Raw genomic sequence first — 23,413 nt, forward strand, 5'->3', positions numbered from 1 at the left:
GTGCCTGCAGATGCAGGGGAGTGACTCCTTCACTCCAAGGTAGATGCCTTCGGGTGTCTTGGATGGCCACAGGCCTGGAGAAGACCTGTATGGTGCACAGGCACAGATGATGCAGAAGACTGGCAAGACGACAAGACCAAGAGGAGCAGGAGTCTTCCCAGATGCAGTCTCAGTTCCCAAAGCGAAGCCCAGCAAAGTCCAAAGTGCCCAGATAGTTGAAGATGAAGTGGTTTTGGATCTTGTTCCACAACGAATCTGAAGAGCTATCCACAGGTAACCCCTTGAGTACCCTAGTGAAAGGGTTGGGATGATACAGGGATCCCCTCCAGAGGACGGGCTGGACAGAGGGGCAACAGCAAAAAGCGGGGGTAACCATGAAAGCAGATTCTACTTTCCTATATTGTGTTAGGCATTTATGGTATTCCCTCAATCAAGACCAATGACAGACACTCAGAGAATGGATCTGCTTTCATAGTCACCCCCACTTTTTGCTGGTGTCATTCTCTTTTTTTGTGAACATCAAGTCAGCTACGAGATGTCTAACTATATATTGGCTGCCCGAAACCGGTCATGTTTGGTACCAAACATGTTGGAATCCTACCCCAATACCGATTCCAGTGTCGGATGTAGGATCTCATTGACCCCTAGGGAGCCCCCCTGTATACCAAGTCCCAGGCTTTCACGGTCTAACAGCCAGCTAGGGCTGCTGCTGACCAGACACAATTCTACCCTTCTGCTGCTGAGCCAGGCAGGAGCAGGGGAAGGTAGACTAATAGGTTTCCTGTCACAGGAAGGTGTAACCACCTCCCAGACAGAACTTAGTGTACTGAGCTGAGGTGGGGTGCTTGCCAGTGCCACCAGACTGCTTTGAAGGGTACATTTACTACCTTCCTTGCATACGTCTGTTGGAACCAATTCAGGGGGCCGTTGACTCCCGCTCTGGCGCACAACTGGACAAAGAATATGAGTATCCTTACCTCTGTCTGTCCCCTCCTTTGGGAGGGAACCCTGAACCATCCCAACCCTTTCCCTAGTGTACTTAAGGGCTTACCTGTTCGTCATGGGACAAGATTCAGATCCGAAACCACGTCTACGTGTACCGTCTGGGCACTTTTGAACTTCGTTGGACTCTGCTTGGGAACCGAGACTGCACCAAGGAAGCCTCTTGCTGCTCCTGTTCTCGTCGTCCTGCCAGCCTTCCACGTCATCTGTGCCTGTGCTTCATCCAGGTTCTTCTCCAGGCCTGTGGGCATCAAAGACACCCGAAGGAATCTTGATTGGAGTGAAGGAGTCACTCCCCTGCATCTGCAGGCACCTTAACTAAGCTGACTGGTCTGCTACTCCTGATGTCCCATAGACTTCGCAAAGAACAGGTGGTGGTTCTGCATCTCCCTCGAAGCCTGCACTGTCTTCTCAGCAAGTTTGAGGCCTGTACCCCTCATCGGAACTGCTGGAGCAGCACCCATGTGCACCACATTTACTTGCAGTTGCCAAGGCTTGTTGACTTGGTCCTCAAGAGATCTTCAGGCTACAAAAAGCTCCAGCCTCCAGCATCTCTTCTTGCCAAGATCTTCATCCTCACTGCGTGCTCTGCACCGTGGGCCTGCATATTTGGCTAGCTGCTCGAGGTCCTCTTGCGACTCCTGTGCCTTCGGCCCATGGGTCCTCTAAAGGGTCTTCTTGAGTTTCAGTGGCTCCCCTGCTTGCTCTGCCCGGTTCAGACTCTCCTCCACTTCAGCAGTCCCTTGGACCCTTCTGGTCCCAACGTTGTACCTTTTTCGTCTGCCATGTCTGTTGCTGCTGCCAAGGCGTGTTTGTGCTCCTGCCGGACACCGACCCTCTGGTTCTCGACTTCCGACGTGGGACAGCAATGTAGCCTGGTCGTCACAGCTGCAGTGACAATGCCACTGTCAACTCTCCTGCATCTTCCGTCAACGGTGGTAATTGGTCTTTTGTGCTTCCTGGTCACTCCTGAGTGGCATAGACTCTGTCCCCTCTGCATGCAGGTACTCCTCTTCAAGAATCCATCCTTGGATTCCGCCGGATTCTTACACATTCTTCGCCAGCATCATGTTCACTGAAGTCCTCCATTGTGGTCTACAGCCGTTTCTGACATCACTTCACACCTATGCACCCGGTTTTCCTGGTGTAGGTATCCTGGTTCCTGGGGTATCCAAAATTGGGGTGACTCTCCAACCTTCCATCTTCCACAGGGTTTCTTCAGGGTCCTCTGGGAAGGGTCCTTCTTCTTGAAAACTGCACCCACGACTTTCACATTGGCTTTCATTGAGTGCACAGCTGTGTTTCCACTCTGCACACAGCCTCCGTGGGGTTGAGGGGTACTTACCTTGGGTGGTCCCTTGTGTCCCCAGCTCTTCTGAGTCTTTTGGTCCAAGTACCGACTTCGGTCGCAGTTCGCATTCCACTTTTTTAGTATATGGGTTGGTCGTCCCCTGGATATCACTGTGAAATTGTGCTTACTTACCTGTTTCCTTTTGAAATATTGTGTGTATTGTGTTGATATCTCCGAGTAGGAGATATACCAATGTGTTAGCGAATGTGTATTATAAATATACTTATTTTTATAACTAAAAGTGTGGTTCTTTTTCGTTTAACCTACACCATATGATTAATTCTGCTGAAACAAGCTGCTTAACACTCCTTCTGGATTAAGCCTGAAGGCTGGTCTCCAGAGCTACCACTTCTTCTATTATAGTCACCATTTTGGAAAATGGTGGAAGGGTTGCTCTGAGGAGGTTTTTTCTGTCTCTGTAAGGCTACTTGACACCCAATACCTATGTTTTGACACCAAAAGAACAAGTTACTTACCTTCGGTAACGCTTTTTCTGGTAGATACAGTATCTGCCTGTGGATTCCTCACCTTGTGAATATCCCCCTTGCGCCAGCAACGTTCGGAAAATTCTTCGTAGCACGCCGGCGTGGACGACGTCATAGGAGCACGGCATCGCGCGCGACTCCGTCTGACGTCACCGACTCCTCATAAGGCCCACGTCGGCGTGATGACGTCAGTTCCGCCCTTTTTTCCGTGCCTTCGAGGCACCCGGACGGACCCACAAGTACATATATATATATACAATGTACACAGTACATGCAACCAAAAACAATTAAAGTGCAAAACTATACAATTTCAGATATACAAAATCATAAATACATTTGCACACAAACCCAGGTATAGCAGAGTGGACAACGGGGAGGCGGGTGGGTCAGTGAGGAATCCACAGGCAGATACTGTATCTACCAGAAAAAGCGTTACAGAAGGTAAGTAACTTGTTCTTCTGATAGATACATCTGCCGTGTGGATTCCTCACCTTGTGAATAGAGTCCCACAGCAGTCCCCACTCCCGGAGGAGGGTGACCACTCTGCTATACCAGGAAATCCTGGAGAACAGAGCACGCGAAGTGGCCGTCCCTCCTCACCTCAGCATCCAAGCAGTAGTGCTTCGCAAAAGTGTGGAGGGAAGCCCATGTCGCGGCCCTGCAAATGTCCTCAACAGGAACACCTCTAGACAATGCAGAAGTAGCAGATTTCGCTCTAGTTGAATGAGCTCTAATACCCTCAGGAGGGTCCTTACCCGCCAGAGAGTAGCAAATCTTGATGCAGAGAATAATCCATCTGGAAAGTGTGCGCTTGTGCACCGCTCTGCCCTTCTTGCAGCCAGCAAAACCCACGAAGAGCTGATCGTCAATACGATAGTCCTTAGTCCTATCAAGATAGAAACTAACCGCTCTCTTCGGGTCCAGGCGATGAAGCCTCTCCTCCTCCTTGGAAGGATGTGGGGGAGGATAAAAGGATGGAAGGGTAATGGATTGTCCTAGGTGGAAGGGAGTAACCACCTTAGGCAGAAAAGCAGCCCTGGTCCTGAGAACCATTCTTTCAGCATGTATAGACAAGAACGGGGGCTTGGAACTAAGAGCCTGAAGCTCACTTACCCTCCTTGCCGAGGTAATTGCAACCAAGAAGACCGTTTTAAAAGAAAGAAGCCTCATTGGACACTTGTGTAAGGGTTCAAACGGGGAACCCATCAGATAGGTTAACACAAGATTCAAGTCCCAATGAGGCACAATAAAGGGAGAAGAAGGGTAAGCCCCTTCAAAAATGTTAATACCACAGGAGATTTAAAAAGAGAGGGCTGATCCGGCAAACAGAGAAATGCCGACAAGGCCGAAAGATAACCTTTAACAGTGGCAACAGCAAACCCTTGCCGAGCCAGAGAAAGAGCAAACAACAAAATATCAGACAAATGAGCCTTTAACGGATCAACATCCCTCTCACTACACCAAGAGACAAACTTAGACCACCTATACGAATAGATGGACTTGGTGGAGTCACGCCTGGCAGAAAGAATGACATCCACCACATCGTGAGGGAGAGAGAGAGAATTCAGATTGCCCTGTTCAATCTCCAGGCATGAAGGTGTAATGTCTGGAGGTGGGGGTGTAGAACCTGCCCCTCCATCTGAGAGAGGAGGTCTGCCCTGAAAGGGAGACGGAGTGGCGGGTGAGAGGAGAGGTGGAGAAGATCTGTGTACCACACCCTTCTTGGCCATTCCGGGGCGACCAATATGACTTGGGCCCGGTCTTGGCGAATCTTCCTCAGAACCCGAGGAATCAAGGGTATGGGAGGAAACGCGTAAAGGAGCTGACCTCCCCAGCTCAACTGAAACGCGTCCCCCAATGCTCCTTGCATCGGATACTGGAGACTGCAGAATGACGGGCAGTGAGCATTCTCGCGAGTGGCAAACAGATCCACCCGAGGAGTTCCCCACATCTGAAAGATGTTGCGAACAACCTCCGGGTGAAGTCTCCACTCGTGATCGGCAGAGAACTGCCGACTGAGAACGTCCGCACGCACGTTTAGGACACCGGCCAGGTGATTTGCCATCAGACAAATCTGGTGGTCCTGAACCCAGGACCAGAGACGCAGAGCCTCTTTGCAAAGACATCACGACCCTACTCGTCCCTGCTTGTTGATGTACCACATCGCGGTCGTGTTGTCCGTCAGGACTTAGACCGACCGACCGACCGCGAAGGGAAGGGAGGAAGGCCTTGAGTGCCAAACGTATGGCCCGCAATTCCAGAAGGTTGATGTGAAGCAACCTTTCCTCTGGAGACCAAAGACCCTTGACCTCCAGATCCCCCAGATGAGCACCCCACCCTAGAGTGGACGCATCCGTTATCAACGTGGCAACCGATGGAGGCAGATGGAAAGGCTTTCCTTGTGACAGATTGCCTTCCACGCCCCACCAAGACAGATCCGCTGCAGTTTCTCTGGAGATCTTCACTGACTCCCCGAGATCTCTGTTTTGCTGATACCACTGCCTGCGGAGGCACCACTGGAGTGCCCTCATGTGCCAGCGTGCATGGTTGACCAGGAGAATGCAAGAAGCCATCAGACCGAGCAGGCGAAGGACCTTCAGGACCGGAACAACCGCTCCATTGTGAAATAAAGGAATAATTTCCTGAATGTCGCGAATCCTTTGTGGAGGAGGGAATGCACGACATACAGTAGTGTCCAGTACCGCACCTATGAACAGGTTGCGCTGGGAGGGCACAAGGTGAGATTTGGGCACGTTTATCGAAAAACCCAACCTGAACAACAGCTGCGATGTCTCTTGCAGGTGATGAAGCACCTTCTCGGGCGACTCCGCTTTGATCAGCCAGTCGTCCAGATACGGGAATACAGGAATACCCGACCTCCTGAGATGTGCCGCCACCACTGCCATCACCTTGGTGAAAACTCGAGGCGCAGTAGTAAGACCAAACGGAAGGACCGCAAACTGGTAGTGTTGCGATCCCACCGTAAAACTGAGATACTTCCTGTGCGACTTCAGGATCGGGATGTGAAAATACGCATCCTGCAAGTCGATTGACACCATCCAGTCTTCTTCCAACAGCGCTTGAAGAACCTGCGCAAGAGTGAGCATTTTGAATTTCTCCTGCTTGAGATAGAGATTTAAAATCCTGAGGTCCAGGATAGGACGTAACCTGCCATCCTTCTTGGGGATCAGGAAATACCGGGAGTAGCACCCCTGACCCCTTTCCTGCTCTGGAACCACCTCTATCGCACCTTTATTGAACAAAGCCAGGACTTCTTCCTGCAGGCGAATAAGGTGGTCCTCCGAACAAAAACCCTGGCAAGGAGGGTAATTGGGAGGGAACTCCTGGAAAGGAAGAGCATACCCATTCTCTACGAGATTGAGAACCCAAAGATCTGATGTAACTGATTCCCAATCCCGTAGAAAATGAGTAAGCCGACCCCCCACCACATGCACCACATGCTCCAGAATGGCGGATCTAGGGCTGCTTTGCTGCAGAGGGAGGGGGTTGATTATTAGAGGAAGAGGAGGAGGAGGAGGCCTGGCGTCCACGACCACGGCCCCTTTGCTTTCCTCTGTAGGTTTTATACAAAGGATTCTGACGCTGCTGCTGCTGCTGCTGACCTTGGCTGTAGGAACGGAAATTGGATCTGCCAAATCCCCTGAACTTCCTAGCCGCAGAACCCCTTGTCTGAAGGCCCAAAGACTTCGCCGTAGCCCGGCTGTCCTTGAATCTCTCCAGAGCTACGTCAGCCTTCTTACCAAAGAGGCCTGTCCCATCAAATGGCAAGTCCAACAAGGTAGACTGAACATCAGAAGAAAAATCGGAGGACTTAAGCCATGCGGCCCTTCTTGTTGCAACAGTAGAGCCCATAATCCTGGCAACAGAGTCCACCGTGTCCATACGACTCTGTATAACCATACGAGCTGCAGCCTGAGTATCAGCGACCACCTCGTTAAAGTTCTTCCTATCGTCCTCCGGAAGCTTAGAAGAAAGTTGTTTAACAGAGTCCATCAACGCATGAACATACCTCCCCAATAGGCAAGTAGCATTGGTGGATTTCAAGGCCATGCTACCCGAGGAGAAAATCTTTTTAGCAGACTGGTCCAATTTTTTAGAGTCCTTGTCTGCCGGCACCTGAGGGAAAGAGCCCGCAGCCCTGCTGGAACAGGCGGCCTGCACTACCAGACTCTCCGGTGCAGGATGCGAGGAAAGAAATTCAGGGTCATCAGGAGCCACCCTGTAACGCCTTGCCACTGACCTGGACACCGCAGGAGCAGTCAAAGGTCTCTTCCAAACCTCCTTTATCGGCTCAGTCAATGCCTCCGTAAAAGGAAGTGTAGGCTCCACAATTGAAGAAGGCGAATGCAAAACTTCCGTAAGGATGTTGGGCTTGTATTCAACTGTAGGCAAAGTCAAGCCTAGCAAATCTGCAGCCTTCCTAATAACAACATGATAGGGTGCTAAGTCCTTAGATGGAGTATCCGGATGGCAAACCCCACTCAGGAGAAAGTTCCAGGCCACTTGCGCTTTGGAGGTCCTCAAAACAATCCCCCTGATCTTGCAACTCTCCTTCCTCAACCTCGGAGTCCATATACTCCTTCTCCTCCAAGAGGCGTTGTGCCCTGCGCCTCGACCATTCCATGCGGACCGAAGTCGATGGATCCGGCAACGACTCCGACGGCGCCGGAGCCGACGTCGAGCGAGGAACTTGAGGACGGGAAGCACCACGATCCGAATCACCACGAAGCCGATCCGGAGTCGGCGAAGCCGCATGCGAAGTCGACGACCTCGGCGGCACCGCACCGAGCCAAGGAGTACAAGGCGTCGGCATAAACGGCATAAAGGGGGCCGGGGCATAAGCCTGGGGCACACCTAAATTAAAAGACAAAGGACCCATGGGACCAACAGGCGCACCAGTGGGGTACATAGCCCTCGAGTAAACACCAAACATGGCGTTTAAAAACTGCGAGGGATCCTGACCTGGACCTGGAAAGGGAGGGTACGAACCCAACGGCCGCTCCGAAGGAGGCTGATCCGGTAAAGGTGCACCGTGGCCCTCTTGATCTTCAGACTCCACAACCGGAGTCGGTGCTCGAGGAACCTCTTCTTCATGCACCGAAAGAGTGGTGCGACTCCAGATCCTGATCCTGCTCCTGAACTGGAGAGCCCACATGAAATTGAGCTGGAGAAGGAGACACGAAGTCCTTGTGATGTTTACGTGACTTCTTCCTCGAATCCGAAGACTCCTTGCCAGAGTGATGCCTGGAGTGATGTTTACTCCTCTTATGCTTCTTTCTCGAGGAACTCGAAGCATGGCCCGAGGCCGACTTGGATCCGGACCTCGACCTCCCTCTGGACCTCGACCTCTCTCCGGACCTTGATCTCTCTCTCGATCTCGATCTCGACCTCGCCTTGGACCTCGAAGCCGACCTCGACTTCGACCGCGACAACTGCCTCGTCTTCGAGCGCTTGGACACCGACCTCGAAGACCTTCCGGCTTCTCTTCCCTTCACCTTCGCGAGCAGAAGCTTCGCCTCCCGCTCTCGCAAGGCCTTGGTGTTCATCTTGAAACAGGAACGACAGTTCTTAACATCGTGATCCGATCCAAGACACCACAGACAGTCGGAATGCGGATCGGTGATCGACATCATATGGGCACAGGAACCACATTGTTTGAAACCCGTCTTCCTCGACGACATCCTCGGCGAAGAAGTAAATCTCAACAGAGAAACTGTAACAGCTAAACAGTGATAAGATACAAAAGTATCGCAGAAGATCCCAGAAACCGTTAGCGTCGACGACGCGGAAAAAAGGGAACTGACGTCATCACGCCGACGTGGGCCTTATGAGGAGTCGGTGACGTCAGACGGAGTCGCGCGCGATGCCGTGCTCCTATGACGTCGTCCACGCCGGCGTGCTACGAAGAATTTTCCGAACGTTGCTGGCGCAAGGGGGATATTCACAAGGTGAGGAATCCACACGGCAGATGTATCTATCAGAATGAAGTATATTAGTGTCATGGGGCCAGATGTAGGTAAATACTATTTACCTATTCTTAAATACCGAATTTTACCGATTCGGCATTTAAGAATAGGTAAATAGTATGTAGGTAATTTTTCGGTAAATTTTACTGAATCTGTAAAATTCGGTATTTACAGAATCGGTATTTACTGATTCGGTAATTGCCATTCATTCCTATGGGCCTGGCGGCCCATAGGAATGAATGGCAATTACCAAAATCGGTAAATACCGATTCGATAAAAGGGGAAAAACATTATAGGGTGGCAGGGTGTCACTTTGACACCCTGTTACACCCATCAATTGTGTATGGGGGCACATGTTGCAGACATACATGCCCTAAGGGCATGTTTGTCTGCAACATGGCACTGAAGCAATAAGCATAAAATTGCTTTTTGTTTTTTTTCCGTTGTTTACCAGCAACTTGTAGTTGGTGGTAAATAACGAATCCTAACATGGGATAAGCACTTATTTAAGTGATCCCTACATTAGGAATTCTGTAATTTACCAAATCGGTATTTAAGAAATCGGTAATTAACTGATTCCTTAAATTACCGATTAGGTAAATAACCGAATCTTTAATTTCGGCCCCTACATCAGAAAAGCCTATTACCGGTCGGTAACGGACGAAATTCGTTTATTTCGGCCGTTACTACCGGTAACAGCCTTCCTACATCTGGCCCATGGTGCCATGTAATATTACATCATCACTGCAACTCTCTGCCATTTTTAAAAATGTTATCCAGAAAAATTTGGCCTGGTTTAGCAATGTGTACCCAAGCTAAATTACTTCTCTAATGATCCAAACTCCCAAATCAAAAATGAAAATCTCTGGACAACTTTTTTTTTTAATGGAGGTAATATCAGGGGGTATGGATTATATAGTAAACCCAGACTGCTTGACTTTGCTACCCCAGCAGAGCTGAATGCCTAAAGAAAGCAACCTTGGAATCTAACTGGAGTTACAGTAGTTCAATGAACCATCAATGATAAATGGCCCTTCTCTCAATGCACACTGAGAAGGAACCACTGATTGTCTCACTGTGCTCCCAATTTTACATTTGAGGAGAAGGAAAACAATATGTTGGTCAATGGCAGATCAACGTAAATGTAGAAGTAGGTAAAAAAATTATGTTTATTGTTTCTACCACAATGTTGCAAAAAAGAACATGAGTTGTTGAATCTTGCAAACATAAATGAGGAAGTAGGCCACAAGAATATGTTTAGGTCTGGGAAAATGGACAGTTTTCAAAACAATTTGGGAGCAGAAGGAAGAACAGTAAAAAGAAACTAGTTTTCATAGCATTTTTGCTGTCCTCCATATAAGTGTTTTTGGGTCTCTTGCATATTAATATTTTACAAATATATGCATGCTAAAACACTCTGTGGCCTTCAGCCTGATAGCATATTGATAAATGAATGTGTGCTCTGCTGCAGATTAACGCCTTAACCGCTGCAGTTTTTCCGCCGTGGTGCGGGCGTTCTGAATGGTGGGTGGGGCTGCGTCTGCCGTTGCACGACGGCAGCACTAGGGAGGTAGTGCTGCCATCGGCCAACGGACGACGGCAGCATGCAAAAGGGTTAAACACACACTCACATCCTTACCAGAAATCCGTTCGGAAGGGTGCTGAACCACTGGAAGTTGTCCTGGGAGGAATAATCTGTCAGCCATGCTTTAATAGGCACCTAATTTTTTCAAACAAAGAAGAGTTACAGATTGACAGCAAACCACTCAATTTAGTACAATTCTGTCACATGCCAGCAACAACCAAAAACAGTACAACTCAAACCAGTCACCACGTTCTGTTGCCACTAGGTGACAGACCGAATGCTAAATGATTACGTTATTTGCCCTCAGTAACAATCTTTCTGGTGTGTGAGGAAAAGGGGTGTGTTATATGGTGTGGTTGTGCAACCTCACCATGTAATACATTTACCAAACCCCTTTAGATTTTGATTTTTACACCTTCAGCTTGCCCTTGTGTAGCTGTGGCTCAGAGCAGCAAGGCTTACACAAAGAAAGGAACAAGTGTAAAGGATTTAAACAGCACCACAATCAACTGAAGAATTCACCAACACTCAAGAAATCAGACACCAATCTATAAAAATAGACTTTGTATTTATGGTAATTTAGACACCAATATGAAAAATATCAGCCGAAGGGTTCCATAGATATGGAATTTACAAGTAATAATAAATCAAAGCATTTAACTCAACTGCGAGCTAGCATTGGCAAATTCAATCAATTTGAGACTTAGAAACTTTTTCAAGCAAAACTTGGGCACGTGTCAATGTGGTCAGGTAGAGTTACTTGGGGCGACCAACTCTTACAGGGCACTAGTCAGGTGAACCAGCAAGTTCCTTAGAAACAGTTAACTCCACAGAAGAAGCAGTTTCAAGCATTTCCAGGCACTTGATCTGCTATGTAATAGATTCCTGTGGAGTGGTCCTGATAAACAAATTACTTACCTTCGATAACAATGTATCTGGTAGAGAAACAATTTACTTACCTTCAGTAACGATATATCTGTAAGAAACATAGGTTAGTTATAGATCCCTTACCTTAGAAATACCCCCTGGCATCAGACTGGATCTAGTAAGTTTTTCGTCAGCAGTACCCTTGTGCGTCGGAAGGTAGCGTCCAAGGTAATCCTCAATGTCCTCCTCTAGGTCCCCCCCCGTAATGTGTAGAGGTTCGTATAGTAAGTTTTAAATTCGTGAGCTATTTCTACTGGGTCAGTGAGGGCCTCGCTCGCGGCCGATTTTACCTCTGTGATTTGCTGGCGTTTTCTCCCGCCCCCAATTATCCTGGCCAACAGTGCGCCAGGTCTGTCGCGTTCTCCATACACTCTAGCTGTGGCCTATTTTCCCTGTCTGCTTCGTCGTGGTATTCTTCAAGTAACATTTTAAATTCGTCGCTCACCACACTGTCAGCACTTTCTCTCTGTCTCCTTTCCAGAACTTCTAGCTGCTTCTCGAGGTCTGCTAGTCGCGTACGAATAGCCTTCAGTACGCCCGAGTGCTCGGACATCGCCACCCATCGAATGTATAGTTTAAATGTCTCCCAGACAGTCTAAAAGCTCTCCACTGAGCCTATATTAGTGTCAAAGAATAGGTCTATGGCTGCGGCTAGCTCACCCCTAAACACTGGGTCTAGTAGCGAGTATGGCGGGATAGCCGCGCCCTGGGCTTCCATCTCCAAGAGCACAGGCGAGTGGTCCGAGAGCGTTCTAGGAAGCACACTACATCTAGCAATCAAGCCTAATCTGGAATCCGGGATCAACCAGTAGTCAATCCTGGTGTGTATATCGTGATACGCAGAGTAGTGGGTGTAGCCTCCCTGTTGTGGATTGCTTGATCGCCAGGCGTCTTCCAGGCCTAGTCGCATCATAATGCCTTTTAGTTCCGCTGCCGCCGCCGGCTTGCGGTGCGGGCCAGCAGACCTATCAAGGGTGGGGTCCAGGGTGAGGTCCATATCCCCCCCCCACCAAAGGTCGTTAGGGTTATAACATCGGAGTTTACTCGCCAACTCTTTGTAAAACTCGGGGGAATCGAAGTTGGGACCGTAGGTGTTGATGAAGACTAAGGACATTCCCAATCCAGTGCATCTAGAGATTACATAGCGGCCCTCCGAGTCTGCCTCTAGGGTTTGTTGTGTCAGTTTGGATTCGGGGTTTACCCATGTCATGACGCCTCTGGCGTGTGTAGTAAAGCCCGCAGCCGCCACATTGCCGTCTAGTCCCCTACAGTGTAGCATCTTACTATCCATAGGGAGGTGTGTCTCCTGAATCAAGGCCAGATCTATACTGTGTCGCTGCAAGTAACTTAGCATGTTTCGCACTTTCCTGTGGTCATTCAGACCACGCACATTCCACGTGAGCGCCCTAAATCTGTGAGCGCGTCTATTGTCTATGTCACCTGCCATCGCATTGGATTCGCTGCATGAGTTCTCTTGGAGTCTAGATTGGTCGTGTGATCACTCTGTATGTCGCGTGTGGCCCGAATGTGTGCTATGCTGTGTTGTGGGCTGCGTGTATTTGGTTGCGCAGAATTCAGTGTGTCTACCATAGGACAGTACATTTTCACCCATCCTATTTCTCCACCCCCCCCCCCCCCCCCCCTTTCGCAACAGACCAATCCCAACCTGGCCTAAGTCAATACCCCTACCCTCCCCCTCCCACAGCAGACCAACCCAAACACGGCCTAGCATGATAAGACATCCCCCCACAATCAATCCGAAAAAACTCAAATAAGCCCCCTCAGGGACTAATAGTGCATACAGCGCTAGGGCTGAGGTTGCCAGTGAAACAAGAAAGTCTGTCGTTGCAAGTTTGCATCGATATCGCCCCTAGCGCCATCACCACAAGTATATAAATCATCTAGAGCTATACTTCAATTGTGGTAGCTCCCAGTCCCCTCTCAGCCGTCAAACAACTGTCCCGCCCGCCGATCTCAGGCTGTCCCCCCGAGAACACCACATCCGAGGGGGTGCTCCGTCGCTATGCATGCATCCGCATGTCGCTCAATGTCATACAATAAATGTTAAAATGGAATGTTCTCACCAAATCGTAGTGCAGCTTATCACTAGAAGGAGCCTCAGAACGACGTAGTCCTTGTCCGCCTAGTTAGAGCAGTGCCTCGTGGAGACAGATCCCGGCTCCGAGTCAAATGCCAGATCTCTCTTCACCCGGACCGAGAGTGCGATCCTCGGTGTGAGCGGAACCCCTATTCCTGGTCATCCAGCCGACTACTCTGTTCCTCCGCGCCGTTCGGACTCCTGGGATTGTTTTTCTGTTCCTTGGCCCACGTTTTTAGGGCCTTTTGCAGGTCTTTCGGGTCAGCGAAAAAGTGGGAATGGCCCTGGCGATTAATTTGCAACTTCGCCGGGTAGAGCATGGCGTAGTCCAGACTGAGGTCTTGTAGTTGCTTTTTGTAGGGAGCAAAGTGTCTGCGCTCTTCTTGCACTTTCGCCGTGAAGTCCGGGTACAGCGAGATGTCAGAGCCCTCGTATTATAGCTTCCCCTTCTCACCAGCAATCCGCAGCGCTGTGTCCCTGTCTCTATAATTTAGTAGTTTGGCAATGATTGGTCTTGGAGCGGCTCCCGGACGAGGGCGAGGACCCAGCGTACGGTGCGCTCTTTCCACTATAAACATAGGCGAGAAGACGTCATCCCCTAGCAGTGTAATCAATAGTTTTTCCACAAAGAGCTCCAGTTTTCCCGTGTGGGTTGTCTCCGATATACCCGTAATGCGTATGTTAGATCGCAGAGAACGTGCTTCTAAGTCTTCTGACTTATCCTGTATTACCTGGAGCAGTTTGTCAAGTTGTTTGCGGTCTTTATCCAGCCCCATCTGCGCCTCCTCAGCTTCGGTCAGGCGCCTCTCCGCCATGTCAAGACACTCCGCGTGCTTGTCCACCCTCTCTGACATGCGGTCCATTCTATACGTCAGGGAGTCCAGCTTGGTCTCTATAGATGCCATACTTTCCTGCAGGCCCTTCTCCATTGTGACCAGCAGTTCTTTGATATCAGAGTAGATCGTGCCGTCCGAGCCTTTAGCCTGCTGCGTCGGGTCTGGCTCCTGGGGCTCCGGGGCCCTGGTTCGGCGCTGCTCGAACGGGAGCTTAGTTTGAGTCTTATCTCCCTTTCCCATGTTGCCGCGTAGGTCGCGGCGGCCCCAGGCCACTCACCGCAGCCCAGAAGACAGGCCTCTCCTCAGGGTGCACGCCACTTTCCACCTGCCAGATCCCAGCAAGCACTCACGTGGCGCCGCGCCGCAGGAGTCCACCAGGGCTGTGTGGCTCTAACCCCAGCAAGGGGCCGTGAACTGTGTTTTTTCGCTTTCACAAGCACCCTCTATGTCGACGCTCTGCAAAGGCCAGTAGTGAAGAGGCCCCCTCGAATAGCGTCCAGTAGGGAAGAGGTCACAATCTGCCAGCAAGTAGCCTCCTAGTATGCTAGTGTGGTCCGACGGTAGGTAGAAACAGGGGGATCCGCTCCCAGCTGCGCCACGCCTTGTGTTCCCTGCAGCAATAGAGGCCACTCAAACCAGTGTATGGCCAGGAGTGTTAAGGGTCCCGCCCAAACCAGCACCACAGCGCGGCGTCGCTCTGTAGGCCCAGGCAGTCTTCACCATTCAGTCTTCTTGTTGCAGCGCAAGAAGAACCTGAACCAAGGTCAACAATTTGAACTTTTCCTGCCTGAGGTAAAGGTTCAAAACCCTGAGGTCCAAGATAGGTCTCAAAAGACCGTCCTTTTTGTGTATCAGGAAATACTGGGAGTAGCAACCCTGACCCCTCCCCTGCTCCGGAACCACCTCTATCGCACCTTTTTTGCAGCAAAGTAAGAACCTCCTGCTGTAAAAGCAGTAAACGGTCCTCTGAACACCCACCCTGGCAAGGAGGGTAAGGAGGAGGAAACTCCAAAAAGGGAAGGTCATACCCATTCTCTAAAAGATTCAAGACCCAACGATTGGAAGTGATCAGTCTCCAATCTCGTAGAAAGTGGGACACCCGACCTCCAACCGGACCAACATGTTCTAAGATGGGGGATCTAGAACTGCTTTCCTGTTGTACCAATGGTGGCAGGAGGAGAGGTAGAGGAGGAGGAGGAGGATTGCTGATGATTTGCTCCCCTGAGGCCTCTTTTCTTTTTCCCCCTGTATGATTTTACAAGGGATTTTGTTGCTGGCTCTGCTGAGACTGTTGGAGGCCACGAAAGGAAGCAAATCTTCCAAAGCTACAATATCTTTTGTAGCCATAACCTCTGGACTGCACTTGAAGGCCTAGTGATCTTGCAGTAGCCCTGCTGTCTTTAAAACGCTCTAAGGCTGAGTCCGCCTTCGAACCAAAGAGCTTTGAGCCATCAAAAGGCAGATCCAGCAAAGTCGCCTGAACATCAGCTGAAAATCCTGAAGACCTGAGCCAAGCCTGTCTCCTTGTTGCCACAGAAGACCCCATCACACGAGCCACAGAGTCAGCAGTGTCCATGCCTGACTGAATCACCTGACTTGCTGCTGCCTGTGAATCCGAAAGGACTTCTAAGAAGTTGGCACGATCCTCCTCAGGTAACTTCGGAGCCAATTGAAAAACAGAGTCCATTAATGCATGGATATATCTACCTAGAAGGAAGTTGCATTCGTAGACTTTAAAGCCATACTGGCAGAGGAGAACATCTTTTTCGCTGCTTGCTCCATTTTCTTCGAATCCCTATCACCTAAAATGGTAGGGAATGCACCAGAAGACTGCTTTGAAAAAGAAGCCTGGACAACTAAACTCTCCGGCATCAGGTGAGAGGATAAGAACACCGGATCGCCAGGTACAGGTCTGTACCTCCTTGAGATAGATCAAGATACTGCCGGAGCAGATAAATGCTTCTGCGAAACCTCCAAAATTGGATCAGAAGTTGAAGATGGATTATTTAAAACCTCTGGTAGGATGTCAGCAAAATCCTTAGGCATAACACTTGACGCCAATCTCAACATGCAGCAGCACATCAGCAAGGCAACCAAAGGAGCGAACTTCCAAATCAATACCTTGAGGAAACTTAAAGCCTTCCTTCCAGCCAAAGACTTCCAAACTGCAGTACAATCTATAGTCATCCCGCACATAGAATACGGAAGCACCGCCCTCTGCGGGCTCCCCCTAACAACAACGGCACCCCTTAGAGCGTCCCTTAACGCTGCAGCGAGACTCATCACTGGCTCAAAAAAACACTCGCATATTTCCCCTGACTTTAAATCCCTAAACTGGCTGCCTTTTGAAGCCAGAATACATCTGAAAATCGCCTGCATGACTCACAAGGCTGTACACCACAACTCGCCCAGCTACCTCACTCAAAAGCTGACAATCTCGGGTGGCTCTAGAACTACTAGAAGTACAAACAATCTTCTGCTGAAACCTCGAAGATTCAGGAAGGAAAAAACCTATAAACGCTCCTTTTCAGGAATGGCACCCAGGATCTGGAACTCACTCCCTCCTGAAACCAGGCTCATCTCCTCCAACAAACTGTTTAAGAAAGAAGTAAAAGCGATCCTCATGGCTAAATACACATGATCTATTATCCTGTAGCTCTCATGAATCTGCTCCGTAATACCTGCCTGACCCCTTGGTCTACTTGTACTACTTGTATTATGACTTATTTGATTGTATATGTTCCCTCTTTGTACTACTTGTACTACTGGTATTATGACTTATTTTGATTGTATATGTTCCCTCTTTGTATTTTGATGTATTACTGACGCACCTGTCTGACTTGCACACTGTACCTACACCACCTCAACCATCCCTACTTTTGTACTACTGATGCACCTGGTGACTATACATCCTGCACGCATCTACCTCAACTATGCCCACCTTTATGTTATCTCCAAAAACACGTGCAGCACGCTTAAATACTTTTGTACTTTTATATTATTGGCGCAACGGTTTGACTATGCACCTTGTACTGACACTACCTCACCTATGATCTACCTCCTGTTTTTTTGACATACCTATGTAACTATGCACCTTGTACCTAACTACCTCAACTATTTACATTCTATTACTTCATCTCCTCCTTGTAAAGCGCTCTGATATCTGCAAAGATCTTGTTCGCGCTATATAAAACTATCAAAATAAATAAATAAATAAATAAATCTCTGCTGAGGGAAGTTTAAGGCCCAATAAATCAGCTGCCTTCCTTATCACCACATGGTATGGTGCAATGTCCTGAACAACACCTCCACTTGCAGATGGCAGGTTATATTCAGGGGAACTATCAAGGCCACTAGCTTCCTGAAGGCCTTCAAATTCATCCAGAGAGTCCACAATTTCACCTTTTTCCTGATCTTGTAAATCCTCCTCCTCGAGTAATCTCTGTGCCTTGACGTAAATAATTAATTTACTCTCTTAATTTCTATGCAGGTAAGGACTTAATCAATAATAACTCAGATCGGAAAGAAAAAACCAGAGTCCGTGGTGTTAGAGTTCTTAGGGGTTTTATTCCTTTAAGGAATGGTCATGACCAGGATATCTGATTCTGACCACCACAGGGGTGTCAGAAGGGATAGAGAGAGCGCGCGCTACATTTTATTGACAATACATAGCTTATATACTTAATTCATATCATAAGCAACAGTGCAGGAGGCGTAACAGTTGAGAGAAGACAAGATAACAGTATACACGTGGTACTAGTACGTAATCAAGAGGCGTGAACTGGAGGTGTGTGCTAGAAACGTCACAGGTAGGTGTCACAAAGGGGTGGCACTAACAGAAATGTTGCAATGTCAGCAGAAACCGGAAGCTTGGATGCGTGCGCAGCTGCATGACGTGTGATTGACGGGGTGCAGGGGACTTGACATTTACACTGACGGAAAGAGACAGAAGTCTGGCATGTCAGATCAACTTGTACTTCTATCATATCTGATATCTGATGTTTAGGAACCATATTATCTGGGCGGAAAGGTCTCTAGGGCAGAAGCTATTCTATGCTAACTGTGGATGCGTGTATAAGCGCCTAAGTGTCTGCATGAGAAGCGTGGGGGCACGGGGCCTTCCATGGAAGCATGGTAACAGAAGCTATGAATTACTTGCACCGAGACAGGTCGGCCCTTTGGCTCTGCAGCTGGGGAGGATGTTTACTGAAGCTGGTAGGCAGGAATGCATTTTCGAGGAGCGGAACAGATAACTCGAAGGTTATAGTCAGTCTTGGCAGAAAGCAGGCTGAGCTGAGCGCGAGGGGCCGCGCTGGAAGTAAGTCAGAGTTCACGGGTACAGAGGCAGCCTGGGCAGAGGCTGTCAGAGTCAGAAGCCAGAAAAGAGGCTCGATGGCAGAAATTCAGGGCCTACTCCGCCAGAGCAGGAAAACATGTAAAGTGCACTACAAAAAGACGGTGGCATGGCATACTTAGGAACGGACCAGTTAATCCATTCAGGGTGGATCTGAAAGAGGACAAGTTAACGTTGGACGCAAATGTATTTGCGTCTTCATGGCTGACACAGGAGGGAAATTACATGCACTTTAAGCTGGTACATGGAGTCGGTGGGGTACGCGCTAGGGAACATAACATGACCAAAAATTTATATTTCCTCATTCCCTCCTTGTTCCCTACGGACCCTTCATGAAATCTCGATCCTCATGAATCGATCAGTTTGTTCTTGTAACATCATTTGTTCTTCTTTCTTTCGTTTACGTTTTGAGAGAAAACTAGAATGTTCAATACAAGAGGTGGCACATAGTCCACAAATCGCTGGCCCACACTGCAGGTACAGGCAGCAACTGAATACTAGGACTAGGCCAATGCCTAGGAAGGATAGGATCTTCCATCCCCAAGCGGTTAACGTTGTCCAGAACCAACCGGACCAAGTCCAGGTGCCTGGATCCTGATGTATCTGATTTGCAATTTTATGAAGACGTGTAATAGCTTGACATACAGATGGTGCGTTTTGTGGTATGAAAACACAGCAACTTGACCCGATGACCTTACAGGCTCCACCTCTATCTGCCAAGATGACGTCAATAACAAGACGGTTCTGAAGGACAACAACCCGCATGGCGGACTGTTCTTCTGTTAGGTTACCTAAGGCGGAGGCAGTTTCATTCACTACTGCTTCAAGTGTTCTAGTTAATCTACGTATTAATTTACTATTCTGAACAGGTCCTAAAAAGAAAAAGAATCCTTTATTAAAATCGGTATACTGTTCCCATGCCGTTTCTGTGTAGTCGACAAGTGGGATATCTCTTCTGGGTCTATTCTTTACTAGATTGGTATTTCTATGGTAATCAGGGGGAGCTAGGAAAACAGGTGGCAGAAGGAATGCAATGTAACAGGTACCATCCCAATCTGGAGGTAGACGTATGTATGCGGTATGACCACAAACAAAGTAAGAATGACTAATAGCTTTAAAGGACGATTTTCCATGATCGCTGAATTCGACCACAGTAGTGCATTTACTATGACCTAAGTGTACTGAACCTTTCTTCCTGATGCATAATTCGCCAGTAACTGGCAATACTGACATAGTAGGTATAACAGGTGCGGCTTCGGATTCAACAGTAAGAATCATAAGGCTAATTGTATAATTACCTAATCCATACAATTCATTTTCTAGATCAGTTCCTATTCTAGTGGGGAGTCCCTCCTTATCACGGTAACAGACGTCGAGCAGGACTAAGTTCAGGTTTCCCCAAACCCAGCCCCCATCGAAAACAGCAATATCAGGATCTAAGGAATTAATTATTTTAAACCATGCACCGCAAGAGCCATTGTGAGTGAATGGGTACGGAAAGAGGGGCAGAGCTCCCTTGTAATTCTGATAGGGAGGGAGTCGGCCACATATCCAGCAATCTGTAGCATTGTTAGTTTGATGAGAATGGTGTAGCATACTAATAAAAGTGTTGTTGCGCAGCGCAAGTCTGTAGGAAAGTTCGTGTGGAGGTAACTCACTAAAAGTGTGTTCAGCAGATACATTGTAGGCAGATTGTTCACGCTTGAAAATAGGGTAATATATAGGTAATAAGATGCTAGCAACAATAGTTAAAATACTCAGAATAAACATGATTAATAGTGTCACTATACAGTGACTACGAAGTGATTCACAATATGTACGTTTCTTATATTCTCTCTCTCTATCTCGATCTAGGGGATACATGTCAGAAACTATTTAACCGATTCACCTAGGGGAGGACTTAAACAATTAAACTGTCTGACTTGCTAGATCGGAGTTTCATACGGTACTCTTCTTGGGGAGTTTTTTCTCGTTCAGATTCTGTAAAGTCTTTTGGCTCAACACAGTCTTTGGTGGGGGTGGACGAGTCTCGATCAGGTTTCAGTTCAAAAATTTTTTTCACATGACTCGTGTGAACCCACCCCTTTCTCCCTTCGATCTTCACGGCGGTCCTCGTGGTGAGAAGGACGGTCTTCGGCGATTTCCAGCGGGGCTCCAACGGACTCTTTCTATCAAAGTTGCGTACTAATACGAGGTCCCCAGGACGGACATCATGTGGCTTTACATCAGTGTTGTCAGGGAAGGCTGCGGCAACCTGTGAACGACATGATTGGAGTGCAGACATCAAGGAGGCAAGGTAATCTGTCAACATGTTACAATCAACATCAGTAATCTTTTTCGGAATGGGCGTCCCCCACATATTCGGTGGTCTGCCAAAGACCACCTCGTACGGGGATAGCCCTGATCTCGAATGGGCAACCATTCTCATGTAGAATAGTGCCACTGGCAGGGCGACTATCCAGTCGACCCCTTTCTCCTGACATATTTTTGCAAGGCGTATCTTTAGTGTCTGGTTATGCCTTTCTACCAGGCCTGCGGCTTCAGGATGTCGGACACAATGGAATTTCCACTGGTATCCTAGCAATAAAGAAACTTCTTTCATTAATGCAGATGAGAATGGCTGACCGTTATCTGAATACACGACACGAGGCAAGCCGTATCGTGGGAAGAATTCACGAACCAACTGCTTGGCAGTGGTCGGAGCAGTGTAATCTGGGACTGGGTATGCTTCGGTCCAGCGGGACAGAGCACAGACAACTACGAGAACATATTTAAATCCTCGACAACGGTCCATCTGGATATAATCCATCTGGAGGACTTCAAAAGGGTGATCGGGAGGATGAAAACCACCTTGCTCTACAGGGACGCTTTTACCTGGATTGAACTGACAACAGATCATGCAAGTACGCACTTTCTGTTTCGCTGCTGCTCGTAAGTGTTTATTGTTCCAAAGATTTTGTAAACTGTCTAACATCGCTTTCTCTCCTAGGTGTGCTGGGCTATGTGCTGTATTTATCATGACTTGAACCATAGAGTCAGGGAGAAACCATGTAGATTTTCCCTTCGTCACCCAACCTTGATCTGTTTGGATCCCTCCTTGTTCAATCCATTTCTTTATTTCTTCTGGAGTAGCATGTGTCTGAATGTCGATAACATCTAGTGTGGGATCCCTGACTGTCATGCAGTTTGTCGGTCCTGTTGTCTTTGTCGTATCAATTGTCTGAGTGTGAGTCAATGCTGTACGTTTTGCTGTCTGATCTGCCAGGTCGTTACCCTGGGAAACAGAATCTGTGACTTTAGTATGTGCTTTACACTTCATGACGGATATTCCTGAAGGCAGATGTATTGCTTCTAACAGTGCTTGAATGAGGGGACCATGTTGGATCTTGGCACCGTGAGAGGTCAGGAAACCTCGTTCTTGCCATAACATGCCGAAGTCGTGTACAACTCCGAACGCATAACGGGAATCAGTGTATATGTTGACATTTCTGTTCTTGGCTAGTATACAGGCTCGGGTCAGAGCGATGAGCTCTGCCGCTTGAGCAGACAGTGTATCAATACGATGTGTTTCTTTAACTTCAGTTTCAGTGGTCACTGCATACGCGGCCACTAACTCTCCTGTACTTGTTCTCATACATGAACCATCCACATAAAGTGTCAGGTCTGGATTTGTCAATGGAACATCCGTTAAGTCTCGTCGGGGCTTTGTTACTGCATTAATGATCTCTATACAATCATGCGGAGCTGGATCTGTCATAATGGTAGGTAACAGTGTTGCTGGGTTCAGGATGCTGCAGCGTCTGATTTCTATGTGTGGCTGGAATAGTGTTAATTCGTAACCTGTCAGTCGTGCTATAGTCAAGTGTTGAGTCTGGGTTCTGTTTAAAAGAACCTCTACAGAGTGTGGTACTTGTACTGTTAACTGATGTCCTAAAACAATTGAATCACTTTGTCTTATTGCTAACGCTGTTGCAGCTACTGACTTTAAGCATGCAGGGAGTGCCTGCGCTACGGAATCCAATGTACTTGAAAAATAAGCGCAAGGCTTATGTGAACCTGCCTGATCTTGAGTGAGGACAGACAATGCTGTACCGTCACGTTCTGTAACAAAAAGTGTAAACGGTTTGCTGTAACATGGTGTCGCTAAAACTGGTGCTTGGCATAATGCTTTCTTTAATTCCTCAAAGGCTTGTGTATGTTCCTGAGTCCAAGGGAGGGCAGTCGAAGATGCTGCCTCCTGCGTCGTTAACTGGATGAGTGGTTTAGCTAGAAATGCATATTGAGGAATCCATTGTCTGCAGTACGAGGTGAGGCCTATGAAGGCCCGCACTTCCTTTTGTGTCTGGGGTCGTGGCATGTTTACAATTAACTGAATGCGATCGGGAGTGAGCGGTCTCCCCACTTTGGACAGCAAGTGACCCAAGTACACAACTTGCTGAACACAGAATTGTAGCTTTGAAGGAGACACCTTGTGTCCCTTGTCGGCCAGGAAATGTAAAACTGTCAATGATGCTTGTTCACATTCGGGCTCACTTCGTTCGGTGATCAGTAGATCATCGACGTATTGCAGTAAAGCGGTGTTAACTGGCATTTGAACACAATCTAGTTGTCTTTTCAGTGCTTGACTATAGATGCTGGGGCTTTCTGTGAATCCTTGAGGTGCGCGGGAAAATTTGAAACTTCGTCCATTTAAACTGAATCCGAAGAGATATTGGCTCTCCGGATCAATAGGTACACTGAAGAAAGCGTTCTTGAGATCAATTACAGTAAAGAACGTTGCTTCTGAAT

At 48.2% G+C, this 23,413-nt stretch overlaps 1 protein-coding gene across 1 annotated transcript in view; it reads right to left on the minus strand.

Annotated features, from left to right (window-relative positions):
• LOC147710433 (collagen alpha-1(II) chain-like) overlaps positions 1-23,413 on the minus strand; it is a 218,560-nt gene that overhangs the window by 18,561 nt on the left and 176,586 nt on the right. Inside the window, exon 11 of the mRNA XM_086920000.1 lies at positions 10,465-10,545. Coding sequence (XP_086776126.1) covers positions 10,465-10,545 — 81 coding nt within the window. The remainder of the gene's footprint in view (positions 1-10,464; positions 10,546-23,413) is intronic.

This window comes from Lissotriton vulgaris, chromosome 5, assembly GCF_964263255.1.
Source record: "Lissotriton vulgaris chromosome 5, aLisVul1.2, whole genome shotgun sequence".
In the NCBI taxonomy this organism is placed as follows: Eukaryota; Metazoa; Chordata; class Amphibia; order Caudata; family Salamandridae; genus Lissotriton; species Lissotriton vulgaris.